Here is a 20,233-nt window from a genome sequence, read left to right as displayed (position 1 = left end):
AACTCATGCAGCGAATGTACGAAACGTCTCAAGATGCAAGTATTATCAAAGAAATTTCTGTCATGAATCACTGCAAATAAAGAGTATTTCTCGAACTACGCTGTTAGAAAAACTGAAAAGGCAGGGAAGGATTTTGAGTGACCCTTTTGATTAGGAATGGCTGAGGATTTGTTGATGTGGCAATCTTAGTGGGAGGTTTCAGCATTAAAGAACAGGCAGAAAATTAGGAAGCAAGTTAGGGACATCACGTTCCCTGTTTTGATTCTCCCAAGGCAAATCACAACACACTCTGTGGAGGGCACCTTAAAACAAAGATACGGTGATATGTTATCTTTCACAATACAGTACAAATCCAAAACGAAACAGGAGCATAACAAAAAGAAAATGGGTATCATTTGCAATCATAGAAACAAATTCCTTATGCAAGTTGTTATGGATCTTGACTCCTAGTAATGAGGGACTTCATCCATGGCAAGACAGATTGGGAAAAAGACAACCTCATTTGAGACATAGATTCATATGGAGGTAACCAAAAGGAAAATCAGCAAGAGACATTTAGAATCAACGTGGCAATGTATCTAATTAAGCATAAGGGGGAGTATACATTAAAACCTTCTTGTGAATGAGCTATCACTATATTCTGACATTTGAGTTCCTAGTATTTGGAAATGAACAAAAATCATGCACGATGATGCACATCAATGTTCTTGTTTCATAAACTATTCACTTCAGAAAATTTAGCAAGACTCAGCTGTGTGTGAGTACAAGTGACTGGATGAACAACCCAGCGGGTTTTCTTCTTATTGGGTGTTGTAAATGCTGCAAAATCAGTATGTTCACTCACAGGATGAGTAGCGCTGCCCAGTAAACTTACCCTTCAGGGCAGAAAAATAACTAATGTTTAGAATCAATCAACAGATCTCTCCACGTCCACAGAGAGGACATTGAAAGGCAATAATCAATTAATCAATAGGGTGTAAGAAAGCAAAGCACGCAAGAATGAAGGCACAGAGGAAGTACAGGTAAAAACAGACAGAGGAACCAGAGGTACAGGAATGAATGCCTCAAAATGAGAAAAAAGTAGTTATTTGAAGTAATTGTGATTTAATTTAATTTCATTTCATTTTGACCAAGTAATTTGACCTAATTACTTGGTCAAAAGTGACCACGAGACAAAGTTCAGTTTCAGATTTGAAAATCTGAACTTTGAGTAGCATAAGATCTTGTGAAGTTACTCAAAGTTCACACCTTTCATACCCCAGAGTTAACACCTGAACTGTGGGTTATGTACTTCCATATGAGCCAACTATTGACCAGGTCCCAGATGCAACTCACAACAGTTGCCCAACTCCCTTGTACCGCTTTAGTGCTAGGTGAACAGGTGCACCAGTTTTTATTATTATTATTATTATTTTCTACCACAGACGTGGCCACACATTTACAATGCTAACCACAATATATACATCTTCTGTCCTCCATGGACATGGTGAGAAATTTGTTAAACAAATACTTCAGGGATTTATTGAACAATCAACCACTGAAGGTGATTGTATAATGCTTTTAAAATGCTAAGCTAACCTTCATACGTAAATAGATAGATACATAGATTTACATATGCTCTACATAAAGTGTTCGATGTGTCCTTTACATAGTGTCATTAATGTGCATTTACAAAGGTGAAATGTAATTCTGATCAGCTTCCACATATACTTTATACACATATATATACATACACATACATTTGTCTCTTTTTACTCTGACAGGGTGAGATAGCTGATAGAGAAACTAGTGTGCAATTAAGCACTTTACCACTGAAGGTGATTAAGATGCTTTTACAAGGTAAGGTTATATAGTTACATCACATACATACATTGTATAATTGATACATTACATGGTCAATCTTGTGTACAAGTCCAATATATCATCAAGTGTTCCAATACTCATATAGTAGTTACAGAGTTCAGCATACCTCAGCCCAGGAGGGCGAAAGTCAGTCAATATGGGACATTCTACAATATAATGTTCAAGTGAGTGCATGCTTTCACAAAGTTGACACATTGTGTACTCGATATTTGGGGTTTGCACCAGGTGAGAGGAACAGTGTCTAGACGCTACTGTTATGCTCGGGAACTAATCTCTGGTCCTTCCGATATGTGTCGAGTAAAATGTAAAACTATTCAGAAATAAGAGGAATGGTATGTAACCAAACACTCGCCCAAGCTTACGAGAATGAGCACACAGTAAAAGACTAAAAGAATTCAACCGCAAATCAGTGGAAATCAGGGGAGACATGATCACCACATAGAAAAAACGTCATGAGAATAGATTGAGCAGAGATAAACAGTCTTCCTTGGCAGAGGAGGGGCAGGAACAAGAGAGGTACAAATATGACTAATAAGCCCCGAACGAGCTTCGTAATCAATACAAACACAGTTTCTGAGCTCTGCAACCCGTCCTCTTAATAGAGCGTCACATTTTGACGTATACTCTCCCTAAGGCAAAAACCGTTGTACTAGAAAACGCAACCCGTTCTCGCAAATTTAATTAGTCAATATTGACTTATTAAATATGTGCATAGGTGACATACTTAACATAATAAATACCCTTAAAAAGATTCATAGAAAACACCGACCTTACCTAACCTTGTTAGTATCTTAAGATAAGCATCTTATTGCTTCGTAATTACAATTATTACCTAACCTATGACAGGTATAGGTTAAGTAATAATTGTAATTACGAAGCAATAAGATGCTTATCTTAAGATACTAACAAGGTTAGGTAAGGTCGGTGTTTTCTATGAATCTTTTTAAGGGTATCTATTATGTTTAGTATATCACCTATGCACGTAGTTAATAAGTCAATATTGACTTTACGAATTTGCGAGAACGGGTTGAGAAAACGGCAGGGGTTCGCGAAATTGATATAATGTCCCCTGTTCTGTTTTGGGTCCTCTGGTAGGTTAGGATAATGGGACCTTCGTACGACAGTTTCTTTACGTTAGGGAACCTTGGGAGGACGGTCTGATCAGAGAAGTGAATCAAATCACTCAGAAGTGAGTAGATGATACAATGAAAGATGTAATGTGGTGAAGAAAATGAGGTGCAAAATACACACACACACGCCCACACACACACACACACACACACACACACACACACACACACACACACACACACATACACACACACACACACACACACACACACACACACACACACACACACACACACACACACACACATACACACTCACACACACACACACACACACACACACACACACACACACACACACACACACACACACACACACACACACACACACACACACACACACATACACACACACACAAAAATATGGGGGGAGGCCATGAAACACCCCTATAAAGTATTTGTAACACTAATAATAATCCACTGGTTACACTGGAACCAAAGATACCCAAAAAAAAGAAATGCTACACAGGATTAACTACGCTGCCACCATCTGCCTTGTCCATTAACTATATCAAGCAACGAGGCAAGAAACATTGCTTGATTTGGAGAGTCCCTTTCTTTCTTTAACTGTCATTAATTATGGGACGGTTGTTAGCAAACTATATCTAGAGGCTAAGAGGATCCAACAGTTGACACAGACGGAAAGTTTAACATGAGTTTATTGAGAACAAATTATGCTATTCACCACTTTAAATCCTACTCTAACACTGGCAAATAGTTAAGAAATTTAGACATGGAACAAAACCTCAGAGATCACACACATTACCTTAAGACCTTTGTCTCTCCATCCGGTTGATTCACTTTGTCTCTCCCGGGCTGTGTGATGTTCCTAACAGACCCACTCTGGACCCTGGTGTCCGGCCCTCTCTCTCCTAACTATCATACATGGGTATATATGCATATACAAAAGGGGGTGGGGGAGATTTGCTGTTGTTTCCTACACTGAAGATGCAAGAGGTCGGGCCACACGTGTACAAACAATCAAGAATTTTTCCATTAAGCTTGTGTGACATTCACCATACACTTTTCAAGAGAGGAATTATTAATTACGGGTGTGACTGACCTCTGACCTGGCCAAAAGGGGGAGATCCATGGATGTTTACACATAAGAATCTGGGGTCTAATTCCATTGCAATGTTTGACAAGAGTATCATGAAATATTACATACCTGAAACTAGCTAACTAAGACTAACCCAGGAATTTTTAATCAACATACAAGATAATCCAGAGGTCATCTGGGCTGACCTCTTGGAGAAGGCTTCCCTGGGTGTGAACTCTAGGGGGGTGGGGTCATGGGTGTTACAGCACGACCAAGGAACCAAAGCTCAACCCCCACAAGCACAATTAGGTGAGTAGACACACACACAAAACACACACACACAGGACTTGCAATGCCACTAGGCTAGTACCAGAACTAAGAGACATGAGTTATGAGGAAAGGCTGCATGAACTGCACCTCACGTCGCTGGAAGACAGAAGAGCTCGAGGGAGACATGATCACCACATGCAAATTTCTGAGGGGAATTGACATGGTAGACAAGGATGGATTATTTAACACGGGTGATACAGGCGCAAAGGAAAACAGGTGGAAGCTGAGTACCCAAATGAACCACAAAGACATTAGAAAGAACTTTTTCAGTGTCAGAGTAGTTAGTAAATAGAATGCACTAGGAAGTGATGTGGTGGAGGCTGACTCCATACACAGTTTCAAATGTAGATATGATAGAGCCCAGTAGGCTCAGGAATCTGTACACCAGTTGATTGACGGTTGAGAGGCGGGACCAAAGAGCCAGAGCTCAACCCCCGCAAGCACAATTAGGTGAGTACAATTAGGTGAGTACACACACACACACACACACACACACACACAGGGAAAGGCCCTAGCATGGGTAAGGAACTACCTAACAGGAAGGAGACAGAGAGTAATGGCAAGGGGCGAGAAGTCGGACTGGCAAACAGTAACTAGTGGAGTACCTCAAGGATCGGTGCTGGGACCAGTTCTATTTCTAATATACGTAAATAACATGTTTACAGGAGTAGAATCCTACGTGTCGATGTTCGCGGATGATGCAAAATTAATGAAAGAGTTGTAACAGATGACGATTGTAGGATCCTCCAAGAGGACTTCAACAGTGTAACACTGTAAGGTGTTTGGTTTAGTTTATTTAAAATATATATAGAATATGAGTCAGAGACAGGGATTTGGGAAGGCGCCAGTTGTCTGCCGGAGATCTCACACCTCTAAAGAGTTAATGACCCCAAGTGACCTGAGGTCAGATCATGTGAATTTCACCTTGCTTCTGCTAATCTCATAATTGGAGCCTGGTAGCCTTCAAACATGCCGACGTTTAAGGAGTGGCTTGGTAGAGTGCCGGAGGCTATCTACTTGTGGGCGGAGTAAACTACTAGGGTCCCCAATATATACTCGGAGAGCTATCGATTCGAGAGGATTAAGAGAACAACAGCAGTCACGAGAGCAGAGAACACGGCCCTAGCAGGGGGGGCTGTCGGCCGGCAGGGCGAGACAGTCTCTGTCAACTATAGACCCCCCCCCCTCTATCCAGCTATAGGCATACACTTGGTGAGTTGAACAGTAAGGTGACTTGGTCGTGTTTTACAAGTGTTGTGTGATGATCAGGGGCAGTCAGTTGTAGTGTTCTCAGATTCTTGGAGGATGACTCACTTTATATATATATATATCTTGAACATTGCTTAAATTATGATACTTAGTATGTGAAATATAATTGAATTTATTATTTAAATGGCCTTTAACTGTATCCCCTATGTTTGGAGTTGATACCTGATAAAGATGGGACAGATTAATAATGACCTGGTAATAACATCTTTTGAGAATATTGTGATACAGACAAGTTCCATTCCTTGTCTTGTATGTAATGGTCTAGAATGGATGGTGGCAGCATTTCGTCTTCTACTATCTACTCTTCTACTTCTACCTATCTACACCTCTCCCTCCACCCCTCTCTAAACTCTCACTTTCAACTAATGACCCTCCTCGCTCCTCCCACCTCTCTGCCTCTCACCCCAAACCCTCACTAATTACTTCACTATTCATTTCTTTCCTTTCGGTTTCTCTTATACGTTTTGTGGCAATGATTCTGTATTCTAGAGTTCTCTCTAGAGTTGCGGGTAGCTGATCAAGTTACGGCGCCTTGTAGTCTTAGCACCTAGGTAGTCAAATACCAAGGTTACAAGGTGTTGAACGAGAGAGGTTGCCTTAGGAACTCTGGAGGTGCTCTAGAATAGTTAGCTAACTGGGGACGGGATAACGGACCAGAGAGAGCTGTTTCCCCCGGCCTCGTTAGTTAACTGGGGGGTGGAATAATGGACAAGATAGAGCTATTTCCCCCAACCCCCGTTACAACAGGTTGCAGAGATGGTCAGAGAAATGACTACTGGAGTTCAACACGAGTAAAGGCAAAGTTATGAAAATGGGATCAGGTGATAGGAGACCAAAGGGACAGTGCACAATGAAGGGGAACTGCCTACCTGTGGTGACTCGAGAAAGAGACCTGTGAGTGGATGTAACACCTAGTCAAACTCCTGAGGCACATATAAATAGGATAACGACAGCAGCGTACTCTACACAGGGAAAAATTAGAACATCATTCAGAAACCTAAGTGAGGAGGCTTTTAGGGCGCTTTACACTGCCTATGTGAGACCAGTCTTAGAGTATGCAGCGTTATAAAATCTTTAAATTAAAATTAGCATTTTAAGAGCACCGACTCTCCTTCTGTGGTTGATTGTTCAATAAATCCCTGAAGTATATGTTTAACTAATCTCTAACCCTGTCCATGGAGGACAGAAGAAAATGTACATATGCTGGTTAGCATTGTAAATGTGTGGCCACGTCTGTGGTAGGAAAAAAAAAGTATGCAGCCCCATCATGGAGTCCACACCTGAAGAAACACATAAGGAAACTGGAAAACGTTCAGAAGTTCGCAACGAGGCTCGTCCCAGGGTTACTAGGGATGGGATATGAAGAGCGCCTGAAGGAACTGAAACTTACGACACTATAAAAAAGAACGGAGTGGGGGGGGGGGGGGGGGGGGGATATTATAGGAATGTATAAAATATTCAGGGGAATTGAAAAAGTGAAAATAGATGAAATGTTCACACGGAATAGTAACAGAACGAGGGGACATGGGTGGAAGCTGGAAACTCAGATGAGTCACAGAGATGTTAGGAAGTTTTCTTTTAGCGTGAGAGTAGTGTGGAAAAATGGAATGCACTTACGGAGCAGGTTGTGGAAGCAAACTCTTTTCATAATTTTAAAACTAGTTATGATAGGGAAATGGGACAGGAGTCATTGCTGTAAACAACCGATGGCTAGAAAGGCGGGATCCAGCTCAGTTTAATTCATTTATTATGCACCCCATACCCATCTTGTGGGTGGTAGTGGAAAGGGTTACAGAGGCACATAATGGGCTCAGGGACTGAACCCCACAATTCATTTAGCTAAGCAAGTTACAATCTTGGTGAACTAGTTACAAAATTCAGTATAAGTCGTCACATCAACAATGGGTTCGAGATCGACCACAAGTACAGTTTCTAAATTAAACAAATGACATATGTGGAGAGCTAGTGTCTAAATTGATATGTTTGTCCTGCACACCGCCCCCCATCCAGTGGGCAGCGGTGGATAGGTTACAGTCAGTTACTATCTAAAGTTATCAAACTGGGGATATTTGGCTAAAATTTCTGGTAGCCGATGATTTTGAATGAAATATTTACACATCGTTGGAACATTGGTTATAGAACTGTCTCTGAATTCACGTATCTTTTCGCACTTTTGTTGCCGCCGAAGGCGGCTAGTTTATTGTGCACCCCATACTCATCCTGTGAGCGGTAGCGCAAAAACATTACAGAGGGCACAAAAGGTCTTTATCAGACCTCATCTTAGATTATTACATAAACAATTTCTTCAATCCTTCACACCTTATAGATACAATGTCAGCTAGTTACAGAGAAAGTGCTATTACAAGAGCTACATATTTACAGTAAGTCATCATACATTAATGGTAGGTCTTGTCGTTAATACATAATAGTTTGGCCAATGGGAATATTACAGAGTCATAGGGGAGCTTCTGTTTATTATTAGTCCTCACAATACACTACTTGTTTCTGAATCTCATATGTCGTTCATCTACTGGAAGCAAAATGCAAGTACAGTGCAAGGATTTCAGGTAATTTATCCATGGTAATAAGATAGGTTGCCATATCATACAGAGTGAGCTTAGATTTATCTCTAAAAGGATCAATTTTACAACAATCCAAGATATAGTGTTCGAGTGTGTGTCCCTGCCTATGTCCACACACTTTACACTTTACTTCATCTAGATCCTTATACAAGCCGAACTGCCAGAGATACTTGTAGCGAAGTCTTATACGAGCTGTGACAACATCTGTTAATCTACTGACTTTGTTACTTGCCCCATACACATGTTTTACTTCACACATTTCAATGTGATGAACAATGGACCTGCTAGTTCCAGTTTGCACTGTTCTACTTTCTTCAAATCCATCCAGTTCTCGTCTAATGACATTTTTAAGGGACCTATTTGATAACTCAAGATTCCGTTCAATACTGTCTTTATTTACTGCAGCCTTAGCAAGGGCGTCAACTTTGTCATGTTCCTGCATGCCAATGTGAGAAGGAATCCACAACATTTTTATATTTACCCTCTTGCTAAGTATTCTTATATATCTACGTCTAGCTTCCAAGACAAGCACGTTATTACTTGATTGCAAACTGTTTATTGCTCGTAGTGAGGATAGGGAGTCAGAAATAATTAAGCTGTCTACTTCAGTGTTGTCAATAATTTCGAGTGCTACCAGTATCGCTACCAACTCGGCTTGCATTGTGGACGCCCAGTTACTAATTCGGATATTTCTTTGAATTGTGCTGCCATCGGGCTGATGAGCAATAACAGCACTTCCTGCCCTCCCTGTAGCTGTATTGAGTGATCCGTCAGTGTATATGGTCTGTGCAATGTTGTTTTCAGCTTGTATATTGTGAATGTGTTCTATGGTGCTTAATTTAGCAGCAAGCTGAGCATGAGGGTTGCTTGTGATTAGTTTCTTGGTGGGGTATGCAGGGGTCAGGATGTCAAAAGGTACTATCTGCCAGGGTGGAAGGAAGTGCTGTACTCTTTCATCTGTATATACATCGTGCAGTCCCATCATTTTAATATGAGTGGCAGTTCTTTGAATCCATTTAGACTCGCTAGTTCCATTTCGTATGTGTTCTAACAGTGCAACTGACACAATGTTGTTTTTGTTATCACGCAGCAGCTTTAGTCCCATCATAAGATTAATTTCAAATATTCTATCTCTAATGCTAAGTATATTTAATTCTTTTCGCACTCCATCACATAGTGACGGAGGGTGTGCGAATAATTTTGTTGACACAGTTTACATTTGGTCAGGTCTACATCAGCAGATAATGAGAATTCCCAGAGATACTTGAAACCTAGTCTAAGCCTAGCAGTAGTAACATCTAGAAGTCTGCTGATTTTATTGGATGAACCATAGATGTGTGGCTCCTCTTGCATGATAGTATGATGATAGATGGAATTACTGGTGTCGATTTCACTTTGCCTCAGATCTACAAGTTCTTGGTGTACCGCTGCTCTCAGATTGCTCATTGGCAATCCAAGGTTGCACTCCGCGGATCCAAGAGTCAATGCTCGATCCTGCAGGCACAAATATGTGAGTTCACACATATCACAAGGGACTCCCTAAGAGATTCAGCCGCTAGCAGAGAGCAAGGGCTAGTGGGCTGGCTGCCAGTCCCCTCCATATATCCCCTTGATGATATATTGGACTTGTACCCAAGACTGACCATGTAATGTATCAATTATACAATGTATGTGATGTAACTATATAACCTGAGCTTGTAAAAGCATCTTAATCATCTTCAGGGGTTGGGAAATGAAGGGAAATGAAATGGGAAACTTAATAACACACTAGTTTCTCTATCAGCTATCTTACCCTCTCAGAGTAGGAGAGCCATAAATGTATGTGTGTGTGTGTATATGTGTATGTATGTATATATGAATATTTATATATTAGTATATTTTGGTAGCAGTCTTTCCTGTAGACATATATTATTAAATATGACCGAAAAAGTAAGATTAATAATTCTAACACGAATTTTCTCTATCTTTCTTACGTTTCTTTTCACTGTTGATGGTAATTCAAAGATCAATTCTCCAAAATTCATTTTTATTTCTAGTCTGACGCGACACTTGAGCGCGTTTCGTAAAACTTATTACATTTTCAAAGACTTTAGTTTACAAACACACAACTGAAACTGAATAGAGCTTTGCACATCTTCGAGTTTTTATCTACATTTGAGTGAGGTGGATGAGGAGAAAACGAACTTTCAACATTGGGTATTAAATGGGTATTAAATTCTAACACAAGACAGAACACGAAACAATGGGTATTGAATGGAAGTAATTGTAGAAAGCCTATTGGTCCATATTTCTTGATGCTTCTATATTGGAGCGGAGTCTTGAAGTGGGTAGAATATAGTTGTGCATTAATTGGCTGTTGATTGCTGGTGTTGACTTCTTGATGTGTAGTGCCTCGCAGACGTCAAGCCGCCTGCTATCGCTGTATCTATTGATGATTTCTGTGTTGTTTGCTAAGATTTCTCTAGTGATGGTTTGTTTGTGGGAAGAGATTATATGTTCCTTAATGGAGCCCTGTTGCTTATGCATCGTTAAACGCCTGGAAAGAGATGTTGTTGTCTTGCCAATATACTGTTTTTTTTGAGGCTTACAGTCCCCAAGAGGGCATTTGAAGGCATAGACGACGTTGGTCTCTTTTTAAAGCGTTCTGCTTTGTGTCTGGAGAGTTTCTCATGAGTAGGCTGGCCGTTTTTCTGGTTTTATAGTAAATCGTCAGTTGTATCTTCTGATTTTTGTCTGTAGGGATAACGTTTCTACTAACAATATCTTTCAGGACCCTTTCCTCCGTTTTATGGGCTGTGGAAAAGAAGTTCCTGTAAAATAGTCTAATAGGGGGTATAGGTGTTGTGTTAGTTGTTTCTTCAGAGGTTGCATGGCGTTTCACTTTCCTTCTTATGATGTCTTCCACGAAACCATTGGAGAAGCCGTTGTTGACTAGGACCTGCCTTACCCTACAGAGTTCTTCGTCGACTTGCTTCCATTCTGAGCTGTGGCTGAGGGCACGGTCGACATAAAGGGTTAACAACACTCCTCTTGTACCTGTCCGGGCAGTCACTGTTGGCATTCAGGCACATTCCTATGTTTGTTTCCTTAGTGTAGACTGCAGTGTAGAAAACTCCGCTCCTTTCCATGACTGTTACATCTAGAAAGGGCAGCTTCCCATCCTTCTCCATCTCGTAAGTGAAACGCAACACAGAATTCTGCTCAAATGCCTCCTTCAGCTCCTGCAGATGTCTGACATCAGGTACCTGTGTAAAAATGTCGTCAGCATACCTGCAGTATATGGCCGGTTTCAAGTTCATGTCGACTAAGACTTTTTGCTCGATGGTACCCATGTAGAAGTTTGCAAACAGGACACCTCGGGGAGAACCCATGGCAACCCCCATCTACTTGCTTATACATGTGTCCATCCGGGCTCAAGAAGGGTGCCTCTTTAGTACAAGCTTGGAGTAGTTTCCTTAGACTGTTTTCTGGTATGTCTAGAGGAGTACAGGCTGGATCACGGTACACTCTGTCGGCTATCATCCCGATTGTTTCATCCACAGGTACGTTGGTAAACAGAGATTCTACGTCCAACGAGGCTCTTAACGCCTCTTTCCAGGCGTTTTGTAACACCCAGGACCTCCCCCCCCCCCCTTAGAGTTCACACCCAGGGAAGCCTTCTCCAAGAGGTCAGCCCAGATGACCTCCGGTTTATCTTGTATATTGATTAAAAATTCCTGGGTTAGTCTTAGTCAGCATAGTTTCAAGTATGTAATATTTCATGCAAGGAAATTAGACTCCAGATTCTTATGTGTAAACATCCCTGGATCTCCCCCTTTTGGCCAGGTCAGAGGTCAGTCACACATGTAATTAATAACTCCTCTCTTGAAGAGTGTATGATGAATGTCAAACAAGCTTTTTGAAATATTTCTTGAGTGTTTGTACACTTTTGGTGGGTAGCAACAGCAGATCTCCCCCTCCCCCTGTGGGGGTTGTATATAGAGGGCCTGTAGGAACATAGGAAGGTCAGAGTGCGGTACACCGGGATCGAGAGCGGGGCTGTGAAAAACATCTCAGCCAGGGAGGGACAGATAGCTTAAGGTAATGTGTGTGATCTCTGAGCAGTAACACCCAGGACCTCCCCCCCCCCCCTTAGAGTTCACACCCAGGGAAGCCTTCTCCAAGAGGTCAGCCCAGATGACCTCCGGTTTATCTTGTATATTGATTAAAAATTCCTGGGTTAGTCTTAGTCAGCATAGTTTCAAGTATGTAATATTTCATGCAAGGAAATTAGACTCCAGATTCTTATGTGTAAACATCCCTGGATCTCCCCCTTTTGGCCAGGTCAGAGGTCAGTCACACATGTAATTAATAACTCCTCTCTTGAAGAGTGTATGATGAATGTCAAACAAGCTTTTTGAAATATTTCTTGAGTGTTTGTACACTTTTGATGGGTAGCAACAGCAGATCTCCCCCTCCCCCTGTGGGGGTTGTATATAGAGGGCCTGTAGAAACATAGGAAGGTCAGAGTGCGGTACACCGGGATCGAGAGCGGGGCTGTGAAGAACATCTCAGCCAGGGAGAGACAGATAGCTTAAGGTAATGTGTGTGATCTCTGAGTTCTTGTTCCATGTCCAAATTTCTTAACTTTTTGCCAGTGTTAGAATAGGATTTATAAGTGGTGATTTACATAATTTTGGTCTCAATAAACTCAGTTTATTGAGACAAAATGACAGTCATAGAAAGTACTCTCCAAGTCAAGCAATGTTTCTTGCCTCGTTGCTTGATATAGTTTCAATGGTCAAAGGCAGATGGTGGCAGCGTATTTCATCCTGTGTTAGCATCTCCTTGTTGGCAGTGTACTTTGTAGTCCCGGTGTAACCATCATATGTCAGCCCATAAGTGTTACCAAGTGCAACCAATGGGGAAGTGTTACTCAGGATAGTTTAGTGTTCCATTATAGTGGTGTTCCATTATAGTGGTACATTTTAGGGTGGTGTTACAGTTTAACGATGCATAAGCAACAGGGCTCCATTAAGGAACATATAATCTCTTCCCACAAACAAACCATCACCAGAGAAATCTTAGCAAACAACACGGAAATCATCAATAGATACAGCGATAGCAGGCGGCTTGACGTCTGCGAGGCACTACACATCAAGAAGTCAACACCAGCATTCAACAGCCAATTAATGCACAACTATATTCTACCCACTTCAAAACTCCGCTCCAATATAGAAGCATCAAGAAATATGGACCAATAGGCTTTCTACAATTACTTCCATTCAATACCCATTGTTTCGTGTTCTGTCTTGTGTTAGAATTTAATACCCATTGTTGAAAGTTCGTTTTCACCTCATCCTGTAACACCCGTGACCTCCCCCCTCCTCTTAAGAGTTCACACCCAGGGAAGCCTTCTCCAAGAGGTCAGCCCAGATGACCTCCAGTTTATCTTGTTTATTGATTAAAAATTCCTGGGTTAGTCTTAGTCAGCATAGTTTCAAGTATGTAATATTTCATGCAAGGGAATTAGACTCCAGATTCTTATGTGTAAACATCCTTGGATCTCCCCCTTTTGGCCAGGTCAGAGGTCAGCCACACACGTAATTAATAACTCTTCTCCTGAAGAGTGTATGGTGAATGTCAAACAAGCTTATTGAAATATTTCTTTAGTGTTTGTACACTCTTGGGGCAGGTAGTAACAGCAGATCTCCCCCCTCCCCCCTGTGGGGGTTGTATACAGAAGGCCTGTAGGGACTTAGTAAACGGAGAGTGCCGGACACCGGGGTCCAGAGAGGGCTGTGAAGAACACCTCAGCCAGGGAGAGACAGATATCTTAAGGTAATGTGTGTGATCTCTGAGTTTTTGTTCCATGTCCTAATTTCTTAATTTTTTGCCAGTGTTAGAGTAGGATTTATAAGTGGTGATTGACATAATTTTGGTCTTTAATAAATCATGTTAAATTTCCCGTCTGTGTCAATTGTTGAATCCTCTTAGCCTTTTGGATATAGTGGCTGACAACCGTTTTCATAATTAATGACAGTCATAGAAAGTACTCTCCAAGTCAAGCAATGTTTCTTGCCTCGTTGCTTGATATAGTCTCAATGGTCAAAGGCAGATGGTGGCAGCGTATTTTATCCTGTGTTAGCATCTCCGGGTTGGCAGTGTCCTCTGTAGTCCCGGTGTAACCATCATATGTCAGCCCATAACAGTGTTACCAAGTGCAACCAATGGGGAAGTGTTACTCAGGATAAGTAGTGTTTCCATTAGAGTGGTGTTCCATTATAGTGGTACACTTTAGAGTGGTTTGGTACAAATGAGCGGTGTTACAATCCACCTCAATCAAATGTAGATAAGAACTCGAAGATGTGCAAAGCTCTATTCAGTTTCAGTTGTGTGTTTGTAAACTAAAGTCTTTGAAAATGTAATAAGTTTTACGAAACGCGCTCAAGTGTCGCGTCAGACTAGAAATAAAAATGAATTTTGGAGAATTGATCTTTGAATTACCATCAACAGTGAAAAGAAACGTAAGAAAGATAGAGAAAATTCGTGTTAGAATTATTAATCTTACTTTTTCGGTCATATTTAATAATATATGTATATATATGTGTGTATATCACGAAAATAAACACGTGATTAAGAATGTGACAATGTCAGACCACGAAGGAAAAATGAAACAGGAATTTCCTTAAGTACTTTCGTATATTAAATACATCTTCAGAAGGTCCATCTGAAGATGTATTTAATATACGAAAGTACTTAAGGAAATTCCTGTTTCATGTATATTTATATGTATATGTGTGCATATGTATATGTATGTATATAAAGTATAAGTGGAAGCTGATGAGAATTACATTTCACCTTTGTAAATGCACGTTAATGACACTATGTAAAAGACATCGACCACTTTATGTAGGGCAGACGTAACTCTGTGTACCTATGTATTTATGTCTGTAGGTTAGATTAGCATTTTAAAGCACTACAGTCACCTTCTGTGGTTGATTGTTCAATAAATCCCTGAACTATATGTTTAACACATCTGTCCCCCTGTCCATGGCGGACAGAAGAAAATTTATATATGCTGGTTAGCATTGTAAATGTGTGGCCACGTCTGTGGTAGAAAATAATAATAATAAAAAACAAAATCCCCTCCCTAACCACTTACCCATTCACTGTATAAACGAGCTTGAGTACCAAGCCGAAAAAAGGAGTTAATAATGGCTTGACTAATTGAGATAATAGCATTAACGAGTGCAATAATTAAATCACCACCATCCCTACAACGTCTAATAACGAATTCTCACTGCAGCTCCCTTTGTCATTCTTCCCTTACTCCCCTCTCGGCCCTTTGTTTCCCCTCACTGCCCCTCTCCATCCCCTCCCCCTCTTCCCAGCCCCTGTTCGTTCCCTCACCATGACCCCCTCACTCTCCCCCTCTCTGAAGAACATGTGGAGGCATGGTTAGGGTGAATCCCCATATGGTAATTAGGGGGAGATAAGGGGCAGTCGATGGTTGGAGGGGGAAGAGCAGGGTGGCTTTTAGAGAGGGAGAGAGAGAGAGAGACGGAGAGAGGGGGAGAGATAGAGAGAGAGAGAGAGAGAGAGAGAGAGAGAGAGAGAGAGAGAGAGAGAGAGAGAGAGAGAGAGAGAGAGAGAGAGAGAGAGAGAGAGAGAGAGAGAGGGGGGGGAGAGAGAGAGCGCTGAAGAAACCTTATATAATTATAAGTAAGCACGTGACAGACATCTGGTAGTATAGTTTTTCTTGTTATTGCTGATGGTTACCTAATAGCTATTGATATTTAACTAATTGTTCCCTCTCTCTTACAATTTATGATTAAGTAAGTGTTCCCTTTGTTACAATTTGTGATTCCCTCTCTGTAGCTATTGATGCTTAGCTAATCAGTCTCTTGGAATTTGCAGATGAATAGCTAATCATTTCCTCTATGTATCTATTGATGATTAGCTAATAATTCTTTTTTTCTGTATTGATGAGTAGCTAATTATTCCCTCTTTGTATCTATTGATGATTAGCTAATCATTCCCACTTTATATCTATCGATGATCAGCTAATCCCTCTCTTTTTATAGTTATTGATCAGCTCATCACTGTGTAGTTGTGAAAGAACAGCTAATCCCTATAATTCAGTTATAACTTATATTTATGTGTGAGCAGCTAATCCGGAAAAATGTTGCTGCATGAAATCAACTACAGGAGGCGGTGCGGGGGAGAGATGAGAGACTTCAGAAAGACTGGATGTTTCGTCGCGTCCCCGGCGGACAGCCTTCTACCGGGAACATAAAATGTGGTCAGGTGCGGTCAACAGATGGCGTTAATGTCGTCACAAGGGGCCAGTATTTAGGTCTATTTTCTTTATGATTTATGTAAATGAACTTTCTCTTGATTTTCACTCCTTCTTCGTGTTTGCTTCGTGACGCAAAAAATCGTTAGCCTGATAGAAACATTGAAAGAAACTACTGGATGACCTGATTCAACAAATGACTATCAGAGCTAAATATAAGCAAACGCAATATGATGGAACTTGTTACTACGAACCAGTAAGCAGATCAGACAACTTTGTGTCTGATCATATTATTAGAAAAAACTTTCCCTTAATTAGAAGACGAAACATTCTGTTAAATTCAGCTTTGTAACCTTCATATATTACAGCGACAAGGAGGAAAATATGTTAGGATAATTAAGGAAAAAACGACAAACCCGTCTTAGCTGTTTCCAAACAATCTGTTAGAATAGTTTCTTAATGTACTGAATATTAGTAATTAAGTGTTGGAAATTTCCAACAACAGTTGAGAGGCGGGACCAAAGAGCCAAAGCTCAACCCCCGCAAGCACAACTGGGTGAGTACAACTAGGTGAGTATACAACTTCCGTGTGAAGCAAGAATAACCATAATGACCCAAGCACCCTACACAACAAGCCTGCAAATGCAATTAGAGTGTGTGACAATAATGCTGGCAAGATGACACACGTCTGGCCTAGCTGAGTCGAGCCAGATGCTCCTCAGACGCTGGGCTGAGGAAGGATAAGGGGCAGCAAACCTTAAATAAGGTCGATGTGTGTGTTACGAACCCTTGACCTCCATCTCTGGTGATTCAGACACCTTCTTTTGTGCTCCCTTGTGGTTGACGACTCCCATTTACATGTGGTCCCGAAGGGCGAGTTTATTGGGAAGTGTCACTCATCCTATGAGTGGACACACCGCCATAGTGACAGTATCAGGCAGTGTCACTCATCCTAAGAGTGGACACACCGCCATAGTGACAGTATCAGGCAGTGTCACTCATCCTAAGAGTGGACACACCGCCATAGTGACAGTATCGGGCACTGTCACTCATCCTATGAGTGGACGCACCGCCATAGTGACAGTATCGGGCAGTGTCACTCATCCTATGAATGGACACACCGCCATAGTGACAGTATCGGGCAGTGTCACTCATCCTATGAGTGAACATACTCTCATAGTGACAGCACTGGGAGGCGTCACTCATCCTGTGAATGAACAAGCAGCCAGGAGGGACAGTATTGGGCAGCGTCACTCATCCTATGAGTGAACATATCGCCATAGCAGCATGTACAAATATCCTAATTGAAAGAAACCCCGCTGGTTTCAAGGACGTGCCCCATGGGATGATTGGGGTACACTTTGAGATCGGAGCGTCCATTCTACAGTCATTTGGTGCTGGGTTTAAGAACGCTAGAGGATGCTTGGCTACTGCGTTCAATTTATATTGCATTTCTCTACTGAGATGAATCTAGTTGTATAACTGTTATGAGACCTGAATAGATATTATGTTAATGTACCCAAATATGTATTTTCATGTACGCACACGCACATACGCACATAGATGCGCACACAAACACACGTACACACACATGCATATTCGTATGTACATGTCCACATACACAAAAGCAATCGTGAAGAAAGCACACATGCCCATTCACCCATACGCACACACACGAAGAAAGGTTGAACGAGGTGGACAAAATGATGCGAGAAAAGCAAGGAAGAGAGGAGACATGAGAGAGACATACAAAATACTGACAGAACTAGACAGGGTGGGTAAAGAGGGAATGTTCACAATGAATACCGATAGCACAAGAATGCAAAGATGGAAACTATAACCTTAAGTGCCTTTGATTGCATCGGGGGCATTTCATGTGTTGATTCCTACTCGAGTGTACAGTTTTTTTTTATTATTATTATTTTCTACCACAGACGTGGCCACACATTTGCAATGCTAACCAACTTATATACATTTTCTTCTGTCCTCCATGGACAGGGTTAGAGAAGTGTTAAACATATAGTTCAAGGGTTTATTGAACAATCAATCTAAACAATCTAAACTAATCCGCTGGGATTAGTTCCAGTGGCATAGTGACCACCACTGGGATTAGTTCCAGTGGTATAGTGATCACCACTGGGATTAGTTCCAGTGGTATAGTGATCACCACTGGGATTAGTTCCAGTGGTATAGTGATCACCACTGGGATTAGTTCCAGTGGTATAGTGACCACCACTGGGGGTTAGTCCTGTTAGCAATGTAGTCGTTGCAGGTAGTTAAAGCAGCCTCACATAGGTGAGTGCTTTACACAGATGAGGTGAGAGATGAGACACAGATGAGCCACAGAGATGAGAAAAAAATTTGGTTTAGAATAACAGGAAAAAGAGCTGACTAGAGTATAAGTAATAAATCTAAGTCATCCGCAGTTTCGAAAGCAGATATATTAGGGGAAACACTATAGATTGGGAGGTAGTGCATTTTTGTTTAATCACAGACGTAGCCACACATTTAAAGTGCATTAGACGACTGCATTGGCTGAGAAGGTTACGGCCAAGAGCTTAAGCTCGATAATCCAAACAGAAATAAGAGAGCACACACAAACGCACACATTTTACCTATTTGTTTGTGAACGCTGTTTACAAACAAGTAGGTCAGACGAACACGTTTGACCTAAGTAGATGAAGAAGGAGGATGTTTGGGGGCTGTCGTTTTGTACTGGGATTTACCAAACGTGTTTTAAATATATACAATTTTCTGAGGTTCTCAAACAAATACAAGAGTGGAGACAACAGGAGGCCGGATACAACAAGGAATGGTTTACATCACAATTAATTTCTTCTCCATTGCGCACATAAATAAAAAAAAAAAGGTCAGCACAGTACTGTTCGTTGTCGACTTAAAACGGTAACAGTCTTTTAAAAACTTAAAATCTAGGTACCTAAGGCTTAAAACTTAAGGCAGGACCGAAACGATTGGGAACATTTCCTTCCATGTACTGCATCTATTCATGAAGCAATAAATAGGTACTAGGAAGCTAATTGTGTCGTGGATTTCCTCCTGGGAAGGGTTGGTAGGTGTACGCTGGACGCCTTGATAACTCCAAGTTCAAGATTACTGTAACTAACGGCGGGAACTACAGCAAGGCTGACCAACGTAACAAATGAGAGAGAGAGAAAGAGAGAGAGAGAGAGAGAGAGAGAGAGAGAGAGAGAGAGAGAGAGAGAGAGAGAGAGAGAGAGAGAGAGAGAGAGAGAGAGAGAGAGAGAGAGAGAGAGAGAGAGCGAGAGCGAGAGCTAGAGCGAGAGCTAGAGCGAGAGCAAGAGAGAGAGAGAGAGAGAGAGTGAGTACTGCCAGCAGGAAGCAGATACGACTATATAAACAGTGTGAGGTTGTTGTTGTTAGGGAGATCAGTCCTGGAGCCACGTGAGGCTCTGGTATTGACCATCTACGGTGCGGGGGCGGAGGGGAGGAGTGAGGGGGCCGGTGAGGGGTGTGGGGGGGCGGTGAGGGGGAGAGCGAGGGGGAGAGTGTAAGGTGAGGTGATGGGGTAGGGTGGGGGAGATGTAGATGGAATAGGAAATGCAGAGGCTTCAAAATAGCCCTCTGTTAGCTGGAGAGAAATTCGAGACGTCGTGCCACCCACGCGAGACGCCCTGCCACTCACGCGAGACGCTGTGCCACCCACGCGAGACGCCCTGCCACCCACGCGAGACGCCCTGCCACCCACGCGAGGCGCCGTGCC

At 41.7% G+C, this 20,233-nt stretch overlaps 1 protein-coding gene across 1 annotated transcript in view; it reads left to right on the top strand.

The window, feature by feature from the left end:
• LOC123749651 (uncharacterized) overlaps nucleotides 1-20,233 on the top strand; it is a 26,059-nt gene that overhangs the window by 4,805 nt on the left and 1,021 nt on the right. The window contains exons 2-3 of the mRNA XM_069338552.1: nucleotides 9,618-9,723; nucleotides 20,102-20,233. The exon at nucleotides 20,102-20,233 is cut by the window's right edge and continues 1,021 nt beyond it. Of these exons, the coding sequence (XP_069194653.1) occupies nucleotides 9,618-9,723; nucleotides 20,102-20,233 (238 nt within the window). The remainder of the gene's footprint in view (nucleotides 1-9,617; nucleotides 9,724-20,101) is intronic.

Source organism: Procambarus clarkii, chromosome 40 (genome assembly GCF_040958095.1).
Source record: "Procambarus clarkii isolate CNS0578487 chromosome 40, FALCON_Pclarkii_2.0, whole genome shotgun sequence".
NCBI classification, from domain to species: Eukaryota; Metazoa; Arthropoda; class Malacostraca; order Decapoda; family Cambaridae; genus Procambarus; species Procambarus clarkii.
Note: the sequence above shows the minus strand (reverse complement) of the source record. Positions and strands in the feature narration are given on the sequence as shown.